This window comes from Struthio camelus, chromosome 6 (genome assembly GCF_040807025.1).
Source record: "Struthio camelus isolate bStrCam1 chromosome 6, bStrCam1.hap1, whole genome shotgun sequence".
In the NCBI taxonomy this organism is placed as follows: Eukaryota; Metazoa; Chordata; class Aves; order Struthioniformes; family Struthionidae; genus Struthio; species Struthio camelus.
In genome coordinates this window covers 11,425,270-11,445,736 of record NC_090947.1, presented here as the reverse complement: position 1 = coordinate 11,445,736, position 20,467 = coordinate 11,425,270, and the positions used below count along the sequence as shown (strand labels likewise).

General features: G+C 41.2%; 1 protein-coding gene across 1 annotated transcript; it reads left to right on the top strand.

Moving 5' to 3' along the window:
- The first annotated feature begins 4,625 nt into the window (after nt 1-4,625).
- LOC138067705 (SUN domain-containing protein 3-like) lies at nt 4,626-19,806 on the top strand. Its single transcript, XM_068949588.1, has 7 exons — nt 4,626-4,655; nt 5,826-5,981; nt 6,226-6,315; nt 14,865-14,967; nt 16,778-16,945; nt 17,147-17,242; nt 19,390-19,806. Exons 5-7 carry the CDS (start codon nt 16,808-16,810, stop codon nt 19,444-19,446), a joined length of 291 nt encoding a protein of 96 aa, XP_068805689.1. The 5' UTR covers nt 4,626-4,655; nt 5,826-5,981; nt 6,226-6,315; nt 14,865-14,967; nt 16,778-16,807; the 3' UTR covers nt 19,447-19,806.
- Nucleotides 19,807-20,467: the final 661 nt, after the last annotated feature.

Genomic DNA, 20,467 nt, shown 5'->3' with positions numbered 1-20,467 from the left:
AGTATATATTTAAATTAACTCACTGTATTCAGTAAGAAGTTTTGACAGCAAATGAGTATAAAATCTTATGTGTGAAATAGTTTAGTTCTAATAATTCAAGATCTGCCAGATTTCCATCAGATGAATAGTTATTAAGTCAGGATATGTGCACCACACTGTTTAATATGTAATGAAACTCTTCTAACGAATATGTGAGCTGAGATTAAGGCTGCTAATTTAATCACTGACAGTAGAGTCTCTGTGTATTGAAAGTAACACCTTTGCATTGAAACTTTCATGGCTGCTAATTTTTCCATGTGGTTATTATACATGCAGGGATCCAAAAAAGGCCGTTTTCCTGGAGACAGAAACAAAACTGCAAAAGCTTTACAGGCAGCTGGACAGGGAGCCGTGGTTTTGACTTTGCTGACAGAAAAAGTGATTTTTTGGGGGAGCACAGTCTGTGACTTCTTATTGGAATAATCAGTCAGGTGGAAAACTCCTGATCAGTTATACCATAGTGGTGTCTCAGCTGAGTCTGACCACCTTATTTCCTGACTCCCAGTGCTAATTTCAGGTGTTTGGGGGAGTACTGTGGTTGCTTGCTGGGAAATGGATGACACTGTCATGGTGTTACTGGCTAGTCCTCCGCCTCCAGCACACTGATGGTTCCTTAAAATTACTGCTGATTTCTCAGGAACAGATTGTATGTTTTTGTATGCCAGCTGCATCTGCTGAATGTTAAATAGAATTTGTGTGTACCGGTGTCAGGAGACATAAAGAATAAATAGTCCCTAAGCAGACAGAAAGGCTATATTTAGGTCTAGGCTGAGTATGCCCTCTGCCTGCCAAATGCAAAAAATGAACCAAAATGCCTCTTTGTTTCCTGCCTGAGAGTTACTTTTTTTTTTTTTTTTTTTACTTCATTATGTTTTAAAACTTTGGAATACGGATCCAGTTTAGTGCCAGGAAGCTGCACGGACCTGCCTCTGTGACAGGCCCAGGAGCATACGTTGTTACTCCTGTGCTGTCAGAATACTGAGGGCATCAATAGGCCTTACTGGCCCTGCCCAGCCTCCCCATGACCTCCCCCCACCCTGCCCAGGCCCTGGAGCCAGTTTCAGACCAGTCTGGGGCTGTCAGTCCCTGCACAGTGACACCATGGCAGTGCCTTTCTCCAGTTCCACCATGGCCCTGGCCCTGCTGAGTTGGACCGCAACCCGCCGGGTGACCTCCTGATCTAGCTTCAGCCTGCCCTGGTCCCTGCGGAGGTGCCCGATGCCGAGGGCTGAGCTGGCTGCCTTGGCTGCCCTGCTCCCTTGTGCAGTGGAGGATCGGGCCTAGGCCCTGGCCCTGCCAGCCGGGTTATCGCTCCCACTTCCCCTCCCTCAGGCTGCAGCTGGCCTGTGCTGTGCCCCAACGCATGCGGTGTACTTTCTGAACGCCATCGTTGTAAGACCCCTTCTCACGATTTCAGCTACTATGGAAGTTTAATCCGTGAATGGCTTCGGCTAAAGGGGACATGAAGGACTTCTGTGATTCCTGCTTTTCAATTTTTCATCCAGAGCACAAGACTCCATTTTAAAGAGGCTTTGCATCTTTGACACAAAGCTTGTATCAAGCTTTGTATACAAAGTTTGGGGGTGTGCATCTGTGTTTCAGTGGAGTATAGAGGTACCTGAGTCAGTTTTAAATGAAGTGCCTTGGACATCACAGAGCAATCCAGCCACGGTGATTAGCATGGGATAAATTCACCCTGCTTCTCTGTGCTGTGGCTACACTCTGGGTTAGAGCTTTGACAAATGGTCTGCAAGTCTGAAATGGCTTCAGAAATAGGCTGGCATTAATCCCAGGTTCAAATAGGAAGCAAAGAGTGCCAAGAGACACTAGAAAAAGTAAAAAAGCTGCTTGTCACCAGCACTCAGAGGACTTTAGCCCTTCAAGAAGAGATTCTTAGCTCCTGATGAGAGCAGACTGTTTCACAGACTGCTTTCTACTTTTACAATGGTACGACCAGACTGGATCTGTTGTTCCCACCACTTCTGAAGTAGCTATAACATTGCTAATTAGCGAAAGCCTCTTTTCCTTCCCACTTGCTAAGACTGACTCTCGTAAGCAATGCTGAGCCAGTGCCCCGCACTATCAGGGCCAAAATTGCAGTTTATCATGAACTGGAGGAGAACCCCACAATGTATACCTTTGTGGGAAAAAGAGTTGATGAGTTTAGAGAGCAACTCTTATTTTCTGCCACAATTCCTTAGAGCAGTCTGTCTTCCCTTTTATATTTGTTTCCTTCTGCGTGCAGACTATTCATAAATGTGAGCAGAAAACTTCAAACTTCCTAAGTACACAGTATTGTGGAGTATGTTATTGCATGAAAGGTCCCACTTAACCCTCAAAACATAGCAATGCTTCATGACCTGTTGTTTCAGTAAAGGATAGTTTTGTTTTCAGTCCTTCAGTACAGCATTATGACTCACTGGGTCATCCGTGTTCTGAATGCAGCAGATTATCTGTTGTGTGGGTATATATGCATGTGGTATGCATCACTGAGAAAAAGATGGAGTTAAGTATCTGACTACTTCCACTTCTCGTCTCTTTAAACTAGAGATGTTTATAGATGTTTAACCTGAAGCAAGAATGCAGTAAATACTGGCTGGTGTAATTAGGAGCTTTCTACACAACCCGCTGTAGATGTTAAAAAAGACTTTTTGCACAACCAAGTGCTTATTTCTGGTATGTAGCAGAGTGCAAGGCTCCTCGCTGAACTGCAGATTTAGAACTGGCTATGAATGTCCAAGGGCATAATAAGATTTCTTAGTGAGCCAAGTTAAACACTCAAGTCTTTGATCTTGATCTATGGTAAAAATGCTACTCTGATGCAATTGTCACTTAAATAGGTTTAAATCAGGAAAAGTTATGTAAAACTTTTATCTCTGCTTTACCCTCTGGTAAGTCTCATGAGCTCAACAGTGATGTGATCTAATTTGAAGTGTCATTGAGGATTTACTCAGAATGAGTCTTACAAGAGTGCACTGCAGCATGTCTCTTTTTGAAAAGAGGAAGTAGATTAAAAGAAAGATAATTTACAAGGAAAAGTAAAGACAAGCACCCTCAGCATGAAAGCCTGGTTAGACATATGGCAATGTTTAATCTTACTGTTCCTAATCCTTCAGGCCAGGCTTGCAACACTGAGAGCTTTTCTGTTCTTGCTCCTGGAAGTACTGACTGTTTATAGGACAGAGAAGTCCCAGTCTCCTCATTTTGTTTCAGGTTAATAGGAACAGAGTAAAGGACAAGATGTAGCACATGTTAAAAGCATCTGCATGTGGGCTACATACCTCATGCAGCTGGAAGGTTGTTGCCATATAAATCTAGGTAACCAGGAAGAATAAAGTTGGAGTCTGCTAGTGTTCAGTAACAAGGCCAAGAGAAAACCGTTAAGATCAGGCATATGGACAGCCAAGTGAATAATGCTGCCAGGAGAAATAGCTACAGTGCAGCAGTTGTGAAATACTGATTAAAAAGTCCTAAAGTGGCTGCTTGCCCCGACAAGTTATTTCTGCCAGAGCAGGCATCTTTTCAAGCTGCTAGTGATTTTATAAATGGACTTTCAGACTTGTGCATTTTGCATGTATTTAGCAGACTTCAGTTTGTTCTTCCCATGTCTATCTGAGATGGCTTGTATCGTACCCATCATTTTAGCCTATAATCACCCTCCTGGGAAACTTCAGTTCCTCAGCAGAATTGGCCAGAAACCTCCCCTCATGCATCATTTCCTGACCAATTCAATCAACCTAGCAGGAAAGGCTGAAAGCCAAAAGCTACAAATAAGCCAATCTTTATTTTGGTAAAGGAAACACTAAACGTATCTGCTGTTTTTCTTACCTTTTTTTGTTCCTTTCATTTTTTTCCTCCTCATCCTCATGGTATGTGAAAGGCCAGGATGAAGTCTTCTGCCTCTGTCAGGCTTTGGATACTGTTAAAAACAGAGATGTCTATAGTAAAGTTTTGGGGTGTAAGAGTTTTTTTTAATATTATAGTTAAGAATATATTCATGTCAAGAATACGGCAAGCTAGCAAGCTGATCAAAGCTATTGTTGTGCAGTCTCTCATTCACCTGTTTATCTTCTTTTCATTACATGAATACATTGTTGCTCAGAAGTCTTATTCCTTATTTTAAATACATTCTCTGTGCAGTAGTGCCAACAACCTAAAAATAAACCAAGTTGCTATGCAGGGGTAAACCATGAATATATGATCTATTTATTCCATTTAGTAATTTTTATAGCTTTATCACAGTAATATTTGATAATTGTGAATGAAGTCATATTGATAATATTTAAGCTAAAATGGAAGACAGAACTTTGTTAACATTGCTGTTTCTGCAAAAGTATGTCTACTGCAAAATAGCCTTACGATGTCGACTGCATCTCATTCAGCTTGTTGTTGTTACCTTTGGATTTTGTCTAAATACCTTTGTGTCTCTATGGTTTCTCTTGCGTGTAGTGCGGTCTTTGCATTCTGATGCATAGCATTACTGTGCGCTCTCAAGAGTTATTTTGTTCAACTCCAAGTGTTGTTGCTAGTTCTGCTAGCAGTCTGTTCAGCCCATCACCACCAGAAGTGTCCGAGAGACTCATTTCATCAAGTGTACAGTCCTTCAAGGTCTCCAGGTAAGAAAAGTGTTAAATCTACATGATATTCATAGCTGTTGACAGCTACAAGTCATTTTCCTTAATCACAGGTGGCAAGTTCAGAATATAGTCATTATTGCTGCTGCCGTTCTCTTTTAAACTTTATTATGGTAATTGTGCCAAATGTCACTATTTGGAGAAGGTGAAGGAGCTGATGAAGTTAAATTCTGATATCGCTTTATCATCACAAAAGGCTAAAGAGTGACTACAAATATTCTTCATGAAAAAGAAATGGAAGGCCTGAGTTTCTTCTCCCTGATTTTACTTGAGTACCAATTAATGGTAGCAAGCACGAGGGAAGGGCTGGAACCCTAGGCTTTTGATTCCAGATTAGTCAGGGAAAACGTATACTAACATTTAAAAATGAAATATTTGAGAATTGGCCCCTGTGTGCAAACTCACTTAAGGCTGCAGGTCGTGACCCTGACAACTAGTGGTGAAAGCCATTCATTTCTCAAGCAGCAGCAAAGCACTGATGTCTCTTCACTGGCATTTACCTCTTAGGGCTTGTTGAGAGTCTCTTCTGGAGTCTGAATGACACTACAGCAGCCACTGCTATTATCTTCTAATTTGTGCAAAAAGCTGTTTCTTCTTCCACTCTTGAGGTTTCAGAGCGGAGCTTTTCTAAACTAGAGCAGAGAGTTTTAAAAAAAATGTATGTATGTTAGTGTGTATATCAATACACACACACACACACACATTGATCTTTTATTAATGATCTTGCAGCTGCGGATGCCGATGGATATAGGGAGATGTAATATGGCGTTATAAAAATTATTTGTAAGTATATGACGAAGTACAGGCTTCCAGTGCAACTGAGTTGTCATTTGCTAATTAACAAAATTAAGTTTCCCAGGTATGAGTGGGAATTAGTGAAATTTAACTATATGTTGGTTTTTGGTTGTTTAAAATCTTCCCTGAGTAACCTCTTCCACTAATAAGAATCAGATGTTCTGCAGGGTTAACTTGTGTAACACAGCACTGAGAACACCTGACTCTCCTCACTGGTGCTAACTACTCCAGGCCCTCTGCACATCTTCCATGTACCTATTGCTTTGGAGCAGCAGTACCTCAATTGTGTGGTTTTCACTAGCAGGTATACAATAAATTAGCTGTGTTTTTTAATGTGATCATCTTGTTCCATTTTAGGGGACTAGCAGTGCGGATCTCAGCAGATTTTATATGATGTAACTGCACAGAAATGCAACACTGAACAGAAATGAGAAGTATTCTTACTCTGAGATCCTGCCCTCACATGCTCTGAAAGCTTCACTGCTGGATGTGGATACCTCTGCTGGGAGCCTAGTAAGAGGAAATGGTTGTGCTAGGAGTTATGCTGTCATAGTCAGCATCTCTTTGTCACTGTGCCATGAGTTAGAACTTGCTCAGTTGCTGTGTGAGCTCATGACTGGATTGGTATTGCAGTAGTGAGTCTTTTCTTGAGGGCAAAACATTACAAAGCGAGTGGAGTTGCCTCTGGCTAACATCATTTTAAGCAAGAGAGAGAGTATGAGTGAGATCTACAGCAAAGGTCCTTTCTTCTTTCTAGATCACTGAGAGCCTTACCCTGCCTCACTACGGACAGTGTGAACTTGGCTAGTGATCGCTGTAGCAGCAAGACCCGGCAGGCCCTTGCAAGGTAAGGGTTTTGAAGCTCTTCAAGTTAAGCACACTGTTGAACGCATGTGTCTGTCCACGGGGGAAGAGACTGACACAGAACAAAGTAATGGGGGATAATTGCAAGTCTGATGGAATAATCTTGAAGTGTTAAGAACTGTGGTACATGACAGAGGTGAAAGAGATGGGAGAGAAAGAAACTGAAGACAATCCCCTAAAAGAGAAGCAGCAAAGTCTCTTTTAAGTAAAGATCTTGTGACAATACAAGGCTCCCAAAGGGAATGCTCTGACACTTCACCTGCTGCCTTTTCAGGAGCAGATTTCCATTCATGGCCTGGAATTTGGCCCTGCTAGTTGGACTGCTTTGTCTGGAGTAATTGCTTCTGGAGAGCAGGAAACGTGCTGATGTCTGTCTTCAGATCAGATACAACACGTTAAGAAAATCAGTTTATGCTAGCAAAGCAAAGAGTTAAGTTTTGAATTACAAAGTTGGGGGTGCTGTTTACTAGAGAAAAATGCAAAAATGAGGAAACTCAAACTTAAATACCCCTAGCACTTACTTCTTGCTTTAGAGGACCTTTGAAGCATCTCTGAGCTTCAGAAACCACAAGAGACCAATTTGAAACTTCTCTGAGACAGTATTTTTCATAGGGCGCTCTCATCTACCTCTCACCTTTATTTGGGAAGGAAGAGTATTCTGCTTGCTGTTGAGTAGCAATGAAGCTTTAAACTCTGCCTCAAGAGACTACTGATTTCTCTACTACTTCGGGGGACCTTCTTGTGCTATAATTTGAAGTTCGCCACTTAGGAATCAGCAATGGAGAACCACTAAGCTCACCTGAGAGTCACTCCTCCCTCAGGGTGAATGTGGGGTGCTGGGTATTCTGCTGCTGTTTATCTTTTTTCTTCAGAAAGCAGTTATACTGCAGGTTTGAACATAACAGAGTAACATGTTGCAAATTACACAGCATCCAAGATTTTATTCTGTCTAAGCTGCGGTTTTTGTTTCTCTTCTTCTTTGTTACCAGTTTACAGAGGCTGCACATGATACATGCACTGCCTTAAGAGTTGCAAGCTCCTAGAAAGAACCAGTCTATTGTTTCACTGCGCTGCAGTCTATTGTTTAACTGTGTTGTGTCCAGACAGGTGGTCACACACCAGAAGGGCCAAGTTATGGCACTTTTTTTGTGGTACTGAATAGAGTTAGAGTTAAAACAGGTATTTCTGATATAACCATATGAACGAATACGTTTGCACATATGTAATCCACATATATATTTTCACATATGTGAATCACAGGGTATTAAAAAACACATATACAGCCAGAATTCAGTAGAAGTACAAGTTGTGCTCACGCACTGATAATTCAAGTAGTAGTTCATCCTATAGGCTCCTCTTCCCATAATTTCCCCATCTCCAATTTTGCACAAATTATCTGAGGCTACCTGAAGATCTGTTTTCAAATCCTGACCTACAGTGCTGTGGGTTATGCTCCACAAATACCATATTTTTGTGCCTATAAGCCCCATTTTTACATCAAGGTCTAGCCAAAAGTCCCTGCCACCATGCTGCGACACAGATTATTGAATAAAAATAATGGCAATTGGGTATCAACTGCTACATTGTTCTCTGTCATGCACACTATCTCTGACTGTCCATTTCCTCAGCCTACTGTAAAAGGAGAGCAATTGACTTATGCGAACAGCCTTGCAATCATTTAGCTAAAGAGCTTTTTGCTTTTGTTCCTTAAATTAAAGTGGGGCTATGTGTATTATCTCCTCCCGGAAGGCTTCTGAATTATAGTCAATGCTTCTTGATGTCCTGCATCTTTTGTAGATCTTGTTCATTGAGGACAACTTTGCTAACCTTTTTCGACTCATAACTGAGATCCTATGTTTTTTTCTTTTAAGGGCAGCAGGGTGGCTAATGTTGAGTACATTTTCCTCCAATGAGGGAAAGGAACAGATAGGCGCAGTTGGAGATGAGCCAACCTTCAAAACAGAACCTCTGCATCTACCAAGAGATGTATGTGAGGAAGTAAGGGAAAGCTGTGCTTCTGCAAGCTACTTCAATTTTTAAGGACTGTATTTGAGGGTGTTTCAACATCTGCACTTTCTGTTTCAATTCATGCTGTTTTTATGAGTTTTCCTGAGGCTGTGGTACAAGCTTGTCATTATTAGCAGTATTATTGCATTACCTTTCCCATTTACAGTGCAGTACTGACCTGATGCATGCAGCACTGTGCAGACATGTTGGGGGACGTAGTCTCTGCTAGAGAGAGAAGAGCTGGGGCCAGGCAAATGGAAAGACAGTGAAGCAAACAAGCAAAATGATGGGAGAAGGAAAAAATGTGGCCTATGTCTCAGTGGGTCCCTGCTGGCTTTGACACTTTTTACAGATTTGGTCTCTCTTCTGTATCCTATTTAATTACTTTTCTTCTTCATTGTACCCTCACTTACCTCACTGTCCTGATGCTAAGATGCTGTAAGGACAAGCTGGTAAAGTTGTTTAGAGGCCAAAGTGAATATTTTTCCTTAATGGGTCTTGAGATGCTGACCTTCAGCAGAGCAAGTCTTTGATAACATTAAGCCACTGAATCAACTAATTTAAAGCCTGATGAAAGAGCTTTTCTTGGTGAAGGGAAGCAGGGACATCTTGGTTAAAATTACCAAATGAGGTCATGTAGTACAAAGGCCATCACTCACTTGAGCCAGGGTGCACAAGTTTATACCCTGCTCTCTCATCCATGGAGATCTCCGTCAAAGTCCATTTATCTGGTCATGAGAGAAAATAAGTCTATATCCCCCTGGTTTTCAACTGATCAAATAACTGAGAACCAGTGCTGATGTAGGGCATGTACATAAACTGAACAGTTTGCCAGGGGATTTCCTGTGTTGCCAGCACTGGATCAGCAGTAGTTTGGAATTGCGTTCCGCTGACAAAACTAATCTTGTGCTATGGCCTATGGCCATACAGTACCTGGCTCTGTGCTGTATTGCTGATCTCTCCCCTTTCTGCAATGCTGGCATTCAAGTTACAAACAAAACCATCTCATTCTCCAGAAACATCTGCAATATGAGGGCCAAGAAAGGGTCTCAACTTCTGTGCTCAGAGTGCTGCTGAGTGATTATATGCAGGGTTTCGCTATGCACAGAATAACTTATTTGAGCGAGAGCTGTGGCTCAGTACATAGCTCTGTCATGCAGAAACTTTATATTTATTACTAAGCCTTCGTGATTTCAGCAAAACATGGACCCTTAATAGAGGTGTTTCCAGCTACCATCAATACTGTCACACTGTGCTTACCGAAACCAGAACCAGAAATCCTTCTCCGTTTAGTGTGATCAAGAATGTAATGCTTAACACAGATGCATCTTACATGATTATAGCTTTTCTCTAACTCATGCCAGCGATAGTGGCTGGTTATGTTAAATTCATTCTGTAAGCTTCCTTTTTGGTGCCTTCTTGGATTTGTTCAGATGCAGTGCTCACTGACTCTGAGATATCTGGGGAGTCCTCACTGGAACTGATTGCACTCAGAATACCCAGTTTTGGCATTTATTCATTTGTAGCTATCAAATGGTAATGTTTAAACTGAGATCTTATTTTGCTTTTAGATACCTTGATCTAGATGATTGCTGTGCTCACTCCTTAAATCTTTATGGAGTGTGGCAAGTAGGGGATGGAGCAAAGCTACTAGGGTTTGTGTTCGATTGCTATATAAAAGGACAGCTAGATCACAGGATCTGAAATGCAGAACTCTTAGCAAAGGCTATATCTAACTCCCTTGTCAGGGGAATGAATGCTCTTTAGATGAGATATGGAAAAGTATAATCCACTATACCATCTTTCCATAAACACAGAATTTTTAGAATAGTTGCTCCCAAAAGCTCAGTTTACTCCCTGAAAAAGTAAGCATTTACTCCCTGAAAGTAAGCATTATCTTTCTAAGGTTCCTCAGTTGGTAGTGCCCAATGTTAGATACTATTTGTAGATTTTGAAGGTCTCAAACTAAATGATCTCCAAGTTTCTGATGAAACAAATCAATGCAAAATTAGGATCCTACTGCAAATCCTGAAATTTGAGGCAACATGAGAGATGAGTCCTGATGTGGATGTGTCTGTCATCCAGGTTAGTGGCCTCTGGGATGTACGTGAATGCTTCAGTGGTGTGTGTCTATGCGACATCTCCATGTTACATCTGCTAAGGGAGGATGGAGGGGTAGCTGTGCTCTGCAGGAGGAGAAAGGCAGTGGTTTTCTTCTGGTTGTACTTATTCTGCAAGGAATTCCTTTCCTCCTTAGAGCTTTCAAGAGCGCCTCCAGATGTAAGCGCATCTCCAGCGTCTCTCAGCTGAAGCTAGAATACAACCTGCCAGAGAAGCCATCGTTGTAGAGAAACAGCAAGGAGTGCTTAAGACAAACAAAAGTCTAGATGAAGCAGCCCAGTATGTACATCTCTCTCTTGTTACACTTTGCAGGAGCATACTCTGTAGGTGAAAGGCGCAGGGAATCCCAGCTATTCTTCAGATTCTTGTGAGTTTCCAGCTAAATGGATACAACACTTTGTAACTGTGAGAGTGAGGCAGATTAAAAGGTAGGTGGCAATTAGACCTCATGTCCACACGCTGCTTGATGGGGTCTGTGTTGATAACTATGGGAAGCGCTTTTGAAGCAATGATATCTTGCTTTGGAGACCTCTTCTCTCGTTAGCTGTAACTACACCCCAGAGTTGAAGCCTGGTGTCTGTTTCTAGTCCTTGATGTGGCAGTTTGAGTTTTGTGTGTAGCAATAGGTAGAGGAGTCCCCAAATATGAGTCTATTCCTTATCACACTGTTGATCTTTGCTTTTATCTTCAGTACTTCAGAATTAGTGCAGGATAATAACCTTAAAGTGACCTACCTCCTCCCTTTATTTTTGCTTTTAAGTGACGTATCCTTAGTTGTCAGATGCAGAACTGGCAGAAAGAAATAGGGTAGCCTATTACGGGTAGTCAGTGTTGTCCTAAAATACCACTTAGTCCAGAAACAGTACCAGCACTTCTTAGGTAGGCTGACTAAGAGATGCGATTGGTCTAGTCCTCTAAGGCACTTCCTGTCTTTCAAGAGCAGTGATTGAGTAACTAGCCTGAACAGCAAATTCAAACATTAAACCTCTGACTTTGTTCAGAAGCTCAGCTTTTCCCTGTCCTCACATAATTTCTGTATTCTCCAACGCTATCATTCCAACAAGAAATAAGTGGTCTCCAAGACAAAAATACTACTGGCCAAATATACTACTGTGGCTATTGGAGAACATAGTTGTGTTCTGCACCTCACGTATTGCTTGTGGAGCTGATAAGGAAGATGGACTTCATTTGTCCAGCCCTACCTATCAGGCTGCTGCCTGTTACACAAAAGTAAGGGCAGCACAGTTTAATATCTGCTTTTTAGGTAGGCTTGTCCTTCAAAAGAGCCACAAAATATTAATTAAAATTACTACTGGAAATCTTGTACTTTGCACAAGAGCAGGCACAGGGTTTAAGTTTATACTGAAATCATGCAAGTATTCTGTGTGTTCTTCTGCAGGATAACACTCTGTGTAACAATTAAAATTTCCTGTGCTTGGTCAAAGCAGGAAGGGTAACTGGTAACAGAAAGCTTAGAAAAGTGGCTTCTCTTCCCTTTAAACTGTTAAGCTTGTGAGTATCTTTAAACTATCAAATATACATATGCATTTGTAAATTGTGTGCATTGCTTACATATCTTATGCTACCACTAATATGCCTTACTCAGCTATTTAACGTTTCATGACCCCTTATTCTTACATTCCAATGTCACCAGTGTCAGACTGTTGAAGATTAACTTGACAAGTATTTTGAAAAACACAGCCTGACTTCATTAACCTCTTCTAAGGACGCTTGATGTTAAAATATACCATCACCTAGTTTCAAGGCTAGCACAGTGATGCACTTCATGTATTGTTCTTAATGCTCTATTAACAGAGACAATATGCCCTTTCTTATGTTAAATGAAATCAGAATACAGGTATCTGAGTCTTCGGTCTAAAGTACTCAGGTACGTTAGGTACTCTGATGTTTATTATGGAAGATATAAAAGATTAAAAAAAAAAAATCAGGTGGGTCCTCAAAACTTAATTGTTTTCTGTTTAGAGATGTCCATTAGCCATTACTGCTGAAAACCGTAAAATACCAAAAATACGTTCACATCCTCAGCAAGACCAGAGCTATGCAGTTCCCCATGCTCCTTGCTAATACTCAGGAGAGATTTCCTCTCCCAGAGTATGTTTTTCTGAATAACTGGTCTCATCTGAGCCTCCTAGTATTGGCCTGTTAATGACTTCAAAGGTTTTATGTTTCTAATAACAGAAATTAATAAAATAAGCTTGATAACAATTTCAGCCTAGGGCATTCTTTCCCTCCCTAGTGAAGCACTGTGCACCAGTGGTGAAGATGATTGCTTTTCTTGCAATAATATTCTTCCTGGGCATCTTTTCTAGGGAGTGCTGTAGAGTATGTTGCTGTATTCTGAATTCCTCTTATTTGTCTAGGGACTTTGAGTTTTGGGGTTTTTTGTTTATCTTTTGTTTAATGCAATATTTTAGCTCTAGGCTAAAGCCATTAAAAAAAAAAATTGCAGAGATCTTATCTCTCAAAGTAATTTTGTTTTATTAATTTTTGGTGCTGATGGAATCCCAAGAAAACTCATTATTTGGTGGGTTGAGGGGAAGAAGGAACAGGTAAGGAAGAGACACCAGCTGCAGGATGGAGAGCATTTCCAAAATGCTTTAGGCCCAACTTAAAGGAACAGCTACTGTAGAGGAGGAGGATATTTCTTGGTAGGGGCAGTTCTTGGATCTTTCCTGAGAGTGTCTCCTTTGACATGAGTTTGTGAGAACCTTCTCTGCCCTCAAACGAAGTTGACTGGTGTCAAAGCTGGATCTGAATGAAGAAAATGGAAGTGAAAAGCTCTCATAATCTTCCTTCTACCTCTCTGTTGTCTCTGTAACTCCTGCTGCCTGGCTGAGCAGGGGTCACCACTGAAACTACTCTCCTTGGTCTGGGGATGGCGAAATGGGTTTTGTGTTGTGAATAGCAGTAACTCTGAAAATAACCTCAGAGACAATTATCCAGTGATCTCCCGTAGGAATGCTCTGGCCAACAGTGATAATGTAAAGAAGCTATGTACAGATATCTGAGTGGGGTTTGCTTATGGTTCCTGAGACATTTGACGTTGCAATGTGATGTGCAGATGTTTCCTGATTCTAGATATATCAGAAATGTAAAGTAGGTATAAAACTAGAGAGGGGAAGTTATCTTTGTAGAGCGCTGATGAAACTCCTTGCAGGAATCCTGAATCTGATCCTGGTAGCTGCACTTCAAAAAGCACACTGAAAAAGAGAAAGCATTCGCAAAATGCTGCAGAATTAATAAAAGTCTGAAAAACATGCCACATGGAAAACAATTAGTTTACTGACGTGAAGGCTGAAAACAAGTTTTTTGAGTGTTGTAAATCTCCCAGCTAAGGAGATGGCTTCAGGTAAGAGATGGTTCTTTAATCTACCAGAAAAAGCTGTAACAGGATCCACTAGCTGAAAGCTGAAGACAGACACATCCATTTGGACTATGAAGAAGGAAAATATTTCTAAATGTGAGAGTAGTCAAGCACTAGAACAATTTATTGAAGGATGCTGTGGGTTCTTCTTCACTGAAGTTATGCCTAGATGTCTTCCTAAGTCAGATACTTAGGCTGGAGCATGGCTTGTGAACTTGCTACAGGAGCCACTGGGTGAAAGCCTGTGGCCTTGTCAGGGTCTGGGCAGAGGTCTTTTCAGCAGGTAGGAGGGGTCTCCTCCTGGTCCATGGCAGCCTCAAAGTACTTTCTCTGGCCAGCTGTAGCCTGTAGTTGCTATCCGAGGTTTTCTTGTCTGGAGACAGCAATGTCCATCCACACATAATTTCAATGTTCATCTTCAGATGTGCGTGTAGTGCCTTTGCAAGGATGAGCCACACAGAAAGAGTTTGGAACAGAAGGGGTGCTTTGGGTAGCTGCAATATTAACTTGTCTCTTGCATAGAATTGCTGGCACACACAAAACTTGCTTATCAAAGTACTGTTTCTTTGCTAGTGATGCTGCATTATATTCACTGACTTTTGGAGGCCTGCAAGCATAGGATGCAGTTTAATCTGAGATTAAAAGAAAGACAATGAGTATGTTTTTGATACTACGTGGAAAAGGTTAAAGGAATGGAATAATCACTGCAGTTTCAAAAATCAGGTTTAGATTTGCTTCCTGGAAGCCCTGTAAACTCTTGTTCCTGTCTCTCCTGGCACTCTTGTTTTTTATTTATTTATTTTTTTATTATTTTTTGCTGAGCTTGACTGGACCATAAAGTGGGATTGTGTGATTACCTACAGGGGGCTGGAGTTAGTGACTCCAGTGGTCCCTCCTAAGCTTAGGTTCCTCTGTTCTGAGCTGAGTGATGCATCCGATTCTGTGATTGTTCTGTTTATTTCCTAGTATTTAATGATGGGGAACCTTTTTCTCTCATGCATATGCTATAATATTTGCAGGTGCCTCTGTTGTGAAATATAGTGAAACCTCCAATGCAGGAGCACACCTGTGCATGTTTGGACTTTGCTGGGAATATGCATGCTCCCTGTATGTCGTTTCCAGGTAAGAAATCAGGGCATTACACCTGCTCTCTTTGTTCCCTCATATCTCAAAGTTCCTATAATGACACAGCAGAGTGTCATGACAGAGTAGTCCAGGGTGATCGGGGACCAGGGACCAGCCACCAAGCCCTGCTAAGGGTTTTGACATTCAGAGGAGCTCACTGGTCTCTGTTAGCAATGGTGATGTGCATGGAAGCAGAGCTTGCTGTCAGTTCTGAGCCGGTTGACAGCTACACTAGCGCCAAACAAAAAGCTGAGAGTGCATTTCAGATACCAACCTTACTTAGAAAACCCTTATCAGCCTACTGAGCTCACAAAAGGTTCAAGATTGAGACACTACAAATAAGAGTAGGTACCTCTGCCCCTTTCACTGCCAAGAAATAATTAAACCTGAGGATCACTCCAAATCCTTCTGTTCTCCTCTAGACTTTCATGGCTGCACAGAGCATAACGTCTCCCTATACCACTTAGTGAATTTATGACATCACTAGCTGTTACCAGGGAAATATAGAAACTACAAATTCGGATCTTGGCAGCAAGGTGTAAAGAGAAAATATCTTGCTCTTTAGGGAGGACTCAAAAAGGAAAGCCAAAACATATTCCAGAACAGCTTTGAATTGAAACAAACCTGGGATAGTTTAATAAACTCTCTAACTTAATTCCAAAAAAAAAAAAAAACCCACCAACATTTAAATAATTATGACTGTTAGAGTGAAACTGTAGTCCCTGCTATGCCACTTAGAGAAACCAAAGATGGGAGAGAAAGTGCAGGACCTCTAACTTCATGCATATTTAATATGCCCCTCAAACATAAGACCATTGCCTTTGACTTAACTTCAGCTGTGACCAGTGGCTTTAAAGAGCGGCTTTTAGAGAAGTGATATCCACTGGTGAGGCATTTCTGAGAACAGGCTGATAATTGCTGCTTCTTGAGAAAGAGTTTGTTTGTGTTTCACAACAAAGAAAGTATGTAGTGTTGAATTTTGATAAAATTGTGTGCAAATTCCATTACTGTTGTTATGAAATATGTGCTTCTTATAGCTCATAAGAATAATGTGTTTTTGAGAGAACTGATGTTTTTGGAAATGCATTTTATGGCTTTTAAGTGCTTGAGCTTTTTGTCATTTAGTAATATCAGCTGGCATTTCATTTATGTTGCACATTTAAAGGAAAACTGCTTTTTAAATGAATGGCTGGACAACTCTATTATTGAGTTAAAGTACTGAGTAGCTGAGGCCCAGACAGCACTTGAACAGGCCTGTTTGATTTGATTCACATTGCACAAGATGCACAAGTTCGGTGTGTGCTTGAGTTACCCTCAGATGCCTGCACCTTTGCCGTGAAGGCATATATATATATAGAGCAGGCTCGAGTGAAAACGCAAGCTACGTTGTCTCCTTTCACACCTGCAAGGCTGTGGGCTGTATGTAGCTGTGCTTCCATCTGGAGATCCCATGTCAGACAGGCAGAGGTTGTTATGTTTACCAGATGTGGCAGAGAGAGGTCTGAGACAACCTGTATGAAGTGTGAAAGTCCTGTGAACTCATCCTATTTGACCGTGTCTCCACTAAAGAGTTCCATCATCTAGAAAAAAATCCCATATTGATAATCCAGTGTCAAGAATATCCTCAGTGGAGGGTATAAAAAATACACAAGACCTGCGTGTGTACGTTTAGCCTTCATTTAGCAACAATTAGCCTCCCTTTCCTCATTTTGTTGGCGGCCTTGGATCCTAGGATTTCTATGCCACAAGAGCATCTTGCATAGAGTCTGTTTCTTACTATCTAGATCACGGTTGTGCCTTGTTTCAGTGGGATAATGACCAAGAAAACTACTGAGCCATGGATGGATTGCAGGGTTACATCATGATAAAGCTGTTCAGAGTCATCTACCCTCTTGCTGTGATGCTGGCTCACATTTCCAAAGCAGAGCTGCAAACAGAAGAGATCATGAATGCTCCGAAGAACTTTGCTATCTATGTGAGTTCCTTTTTTAATCCTTTGCAGTGAGTCACTTTGAAGGACTCCTTTTTTGGTCTCCTTTAGTTAGGCTGCTGGTTCTTTGTACTGCGTGCCCTGGAACTTGTGACTGAGACTGCAACAGCCGCTAGGGCTGTTGTCATGTTTTTTTCTCTCTGGAATGATGGAAATGTCATCCTTTTCTCATTTTCCTTTTTTAAGGATATGAAAGATGCTTCTGAAGAGGAAATAATTTCCTCCTTGGGAAAACTCACGTACAACCAGGATGGGTCCCCCAAGCACACTTTCCAGCTGGAGGTACACTCTGGAATTTCAGTGGGGAGGACAACGTTTTACTTTGTGTGGTAAAATCATGGCATTTGCAATCTGTGCCATGCTTTCAGAGTTAGGTGCGCTCCTAAGGCCTGTATGTCCATCCAAAGTATGTTCCACAAACAGTGGTCTCCTCTGGAGCTATTCTGAAGTACTCACAAGGGATGAGGGAGGTGCAAGAGGAGCCCCACCTGATCCCCATACACATTTTTACAGAAATAAATGAACATGGTAAGAGTCCGTTAAGCTGACCAATATATGGTATTTATTATTTAATATATACTGGTGCTTGTAATTGTACATCCTTACAGGGCACCTCCATGTATGTGCTGATGCTATTCTTACATGTGGTACAGTGGAAGTGGATAGGTCAAATGGGGGGCAGAAATACAAGGGGCTGCTATGTAACTCCCTCTTCAGCATAAACATAATCACTCCTAGGCTTAGAGAGAGGGGAGGAGGGAACACAGTTAAAATTATCCTTAGAGAATAAACTAATTGTCTTTCTCCTGTTCTCATCCTGGGAGGCAAAGGCAAAGCACTTTCCAAACCTGCACCTAAGAGTGCTAAGCAACCGGGGTCATTCAAACTACATGTTATTTATGGAATTCAGCTGCATGGGACCTCAGTTCCCTGAAGAACATGCTTGTGAATAGCTGGGAAATAGATCATTATATCTAGTAACTTCATTGCTATAGGCTGTAACAGCAATGGACACAGTGTGACTCTCCCTTTCTTCTCAATTGCATTGTGGTGGGACAGATGATAAAGAAAATGTACCTGATTTCCGATAAGCAAATTGTGATTGTGATAGATGATAGCCCCTATAAAGGTGGCACTTTCTTGTTCGCTCTCTTGGTATTCTGGGTATATGTCAAGTCCTGGTTGCTGACTGAAATGGCAACGCAAATCATCATTTTTTTAGAGGCCCCAATTCATAAATCTAAAAACAACGTTAGGAAAAGCTGAGGTAGATTCTCTTCTGAATAGCGTATCATTAATGGAACTGACAAAATTACCTTTTCCCTGGAAAACAGTTAATCCTGTAGTTAATCCCAAAAAAGAATCTGGGTTGACTTTTGGGCTCCAGTGGGATGAACATCAGGAAGGAAGACTTCCTGCCATCTTCATCAGGAAGAAAGGGACACTCTGTGAAAGCTGCTTTTTAGAGCAGAGCCTCGTCTTCAGCCCTGTGTTGAGGGAACTGGCATACTGTAGCTGGGGATCCTTAGGCTGGCTGTGGTGTCACTCAGAGGGGATGCACTAGCTGTGAGCTGACACAGGCCAATCTTGAGTTGCCATGCTCCTCAAAAGGGACTTTACTAGAAAAATAGAAGTAGTCATCACCTACTAGAAATTAGTATTTTTGCCTGTACTGCACAGGGAGTTTAGTAGGGTGTATATGTTTGTATGCGTACTGTCAGTCTTTGAATTTTTTTTTTAAAAAAGATACTTTATGTTACTGGAGAATTTTTGCTGTTGACTTCACCGGGGCCATGATTCCTCACCACATCCATGTTCTGAAGACCACAAGGCCCCTAGAGGGCTATTGTGAGTTTATAAATCACAGTCATGGTCCCTAGTTGCTATGGCAATCAGCACTACTTTTTGATTTTACCTCTGCTCAGAATCTAGCCCCGCATACTTGTAACCATCTGTCTATACCTCACTCAGTAGTCAGTAATGAGATTCGTTTGTCCCTGCTTGTTTTTCCTGGAACTTTTGTTAACAATAGAAACCATTTTCAAGAGAGTGTTTGCAGGCAGTTATACCCTGGGTGCTTCATGCTTCAGTGTTTGGGTTTCAAACACTCTGGGACATGTTGATTTGTTTAAGAGCTACAGTCAGTCCTCAGTGGAACTTTTAAAAATTGTGTAAACATTCCTACTAGTTTTATGGCTTTCTAAACTGTTTTTTTTTTTTTTTATATGGGTACAAATTTAAGTTGACAGTGTGCTTTCCAAACTTTCACTAAATAGGGTCAGCTTGCTATTGATAGAAGAACATCTCTGAAATGGCTTTATGATATCTTGCAATGGAAGACTTTTCATTAAAACTGATTGGGGAAAAAAAAAACCCACCATGTATTTGTAAGTATTTTAACACTTCTTACTATGCCCTAATGTCTGTAGGACTCCTGGTGGTGGAAGCGGGAAGAGGCGAGAGTGAAAAAGGAGGAGAAGATTTAACGGAGGAGAAAGGAAAGTATTTTCACTGAACATGCTACTTGTCACTTACTGTTAATACAGCCACCAAAGATCTCAGTGCTTTGAAACTGTTCTCAGTTATAAGTTGCAATATATTGTTGCTTTCCTCACATAAGTTATTTTTCACCTTTCTTCAAGCGTGTCAATGCTGCTTTAGAAGATCAGTATGGAAAACTTCTGCAACTACACCATCTGGTTTCAGTTTTCATTAATTTGGTGTCAGCCAAGATCCTACAGTCCAGATGATTAAAAAGGACAGAGCTAAACTGCTGCATTTTAGGAATTTAACCTACCTCTTCCCCTGTTAAATTCTATTCTTTTCAAAATGAGCTTTTTTTTTTCCCCAAAAGTGGAACATAAAACAAATGCTCACAACTTTTATTAGTGAAGCAAAATTCACTGCAATCTGTCTGTTTTACACTGACAGAAAAATTATTCCAAATTAATTAGAGCTTGTAAATAATACTTATATCACTGTAACAGTAACAGCTGACTTGGTATATATTTTCTCAGTTTTGTGGAACAGTGTGCCTTTGTTTCGTGCCTGTGTTCATGGTGGGATTCTCTTGCCTGCCCTGTCTTCTGCCTGGGTCCTGAAGGCTCAAAAGGGATCAGGGCTTGGCTTCAGTCCCCTCAGCTGAGGAGATGCCTGGGGAAGGAGAGTGCTGTGCATAAAAAAAATTGCTGCAACCGCTGCCTGATTGTCTGCCTGATTACAGGGCTAATCAGAGCTGAGGTGGATCCTGGATATGCCTTGTGTACTTGTTTCATCAGTTCCCAGGAGCATGGCTGAGCTTCAGAATAGGTAGCTTCAGGTGTTCACATTGGACTATACAAAGAACCTTTCCCATCTATATTATGAGAGAAACCAGAATAGTCTAAAATTTCAAAAAAGTCTTTTAAAATTAAAACCTTTAAGAGCTGAATTAAATGTACTCTTAAGAAAAATGTGCAGTTCACTTGCAACTATTCACTTGAGGTTTATATAATATTGCCATGTCCT

Bases quoted from the DNA above. Each gene is read 5' to 3' on its own strand.
- LOC138067705 (XM_068949588.1), top strand. From the start codon at position 16,808: ATGGATGGATTGCAGGGTTACATCATGATAAAGCTGTTCAGAGTCATC. The intron at 16,946-17,146 runs GTGAGTTCCTTT...TCCTTTTTTAAG, and splicing joins CGAAGAACTTTGCTATCTAT to GATATGAAAGATGCTTCTGA. The intron at 17,243-19,389 runs GTACACTCTGGA...TAATGTCTGTAG, and splicing joins AGCACACTTTCCAGCTGGAG to GACTCCTGGTGGTGGAAGCG.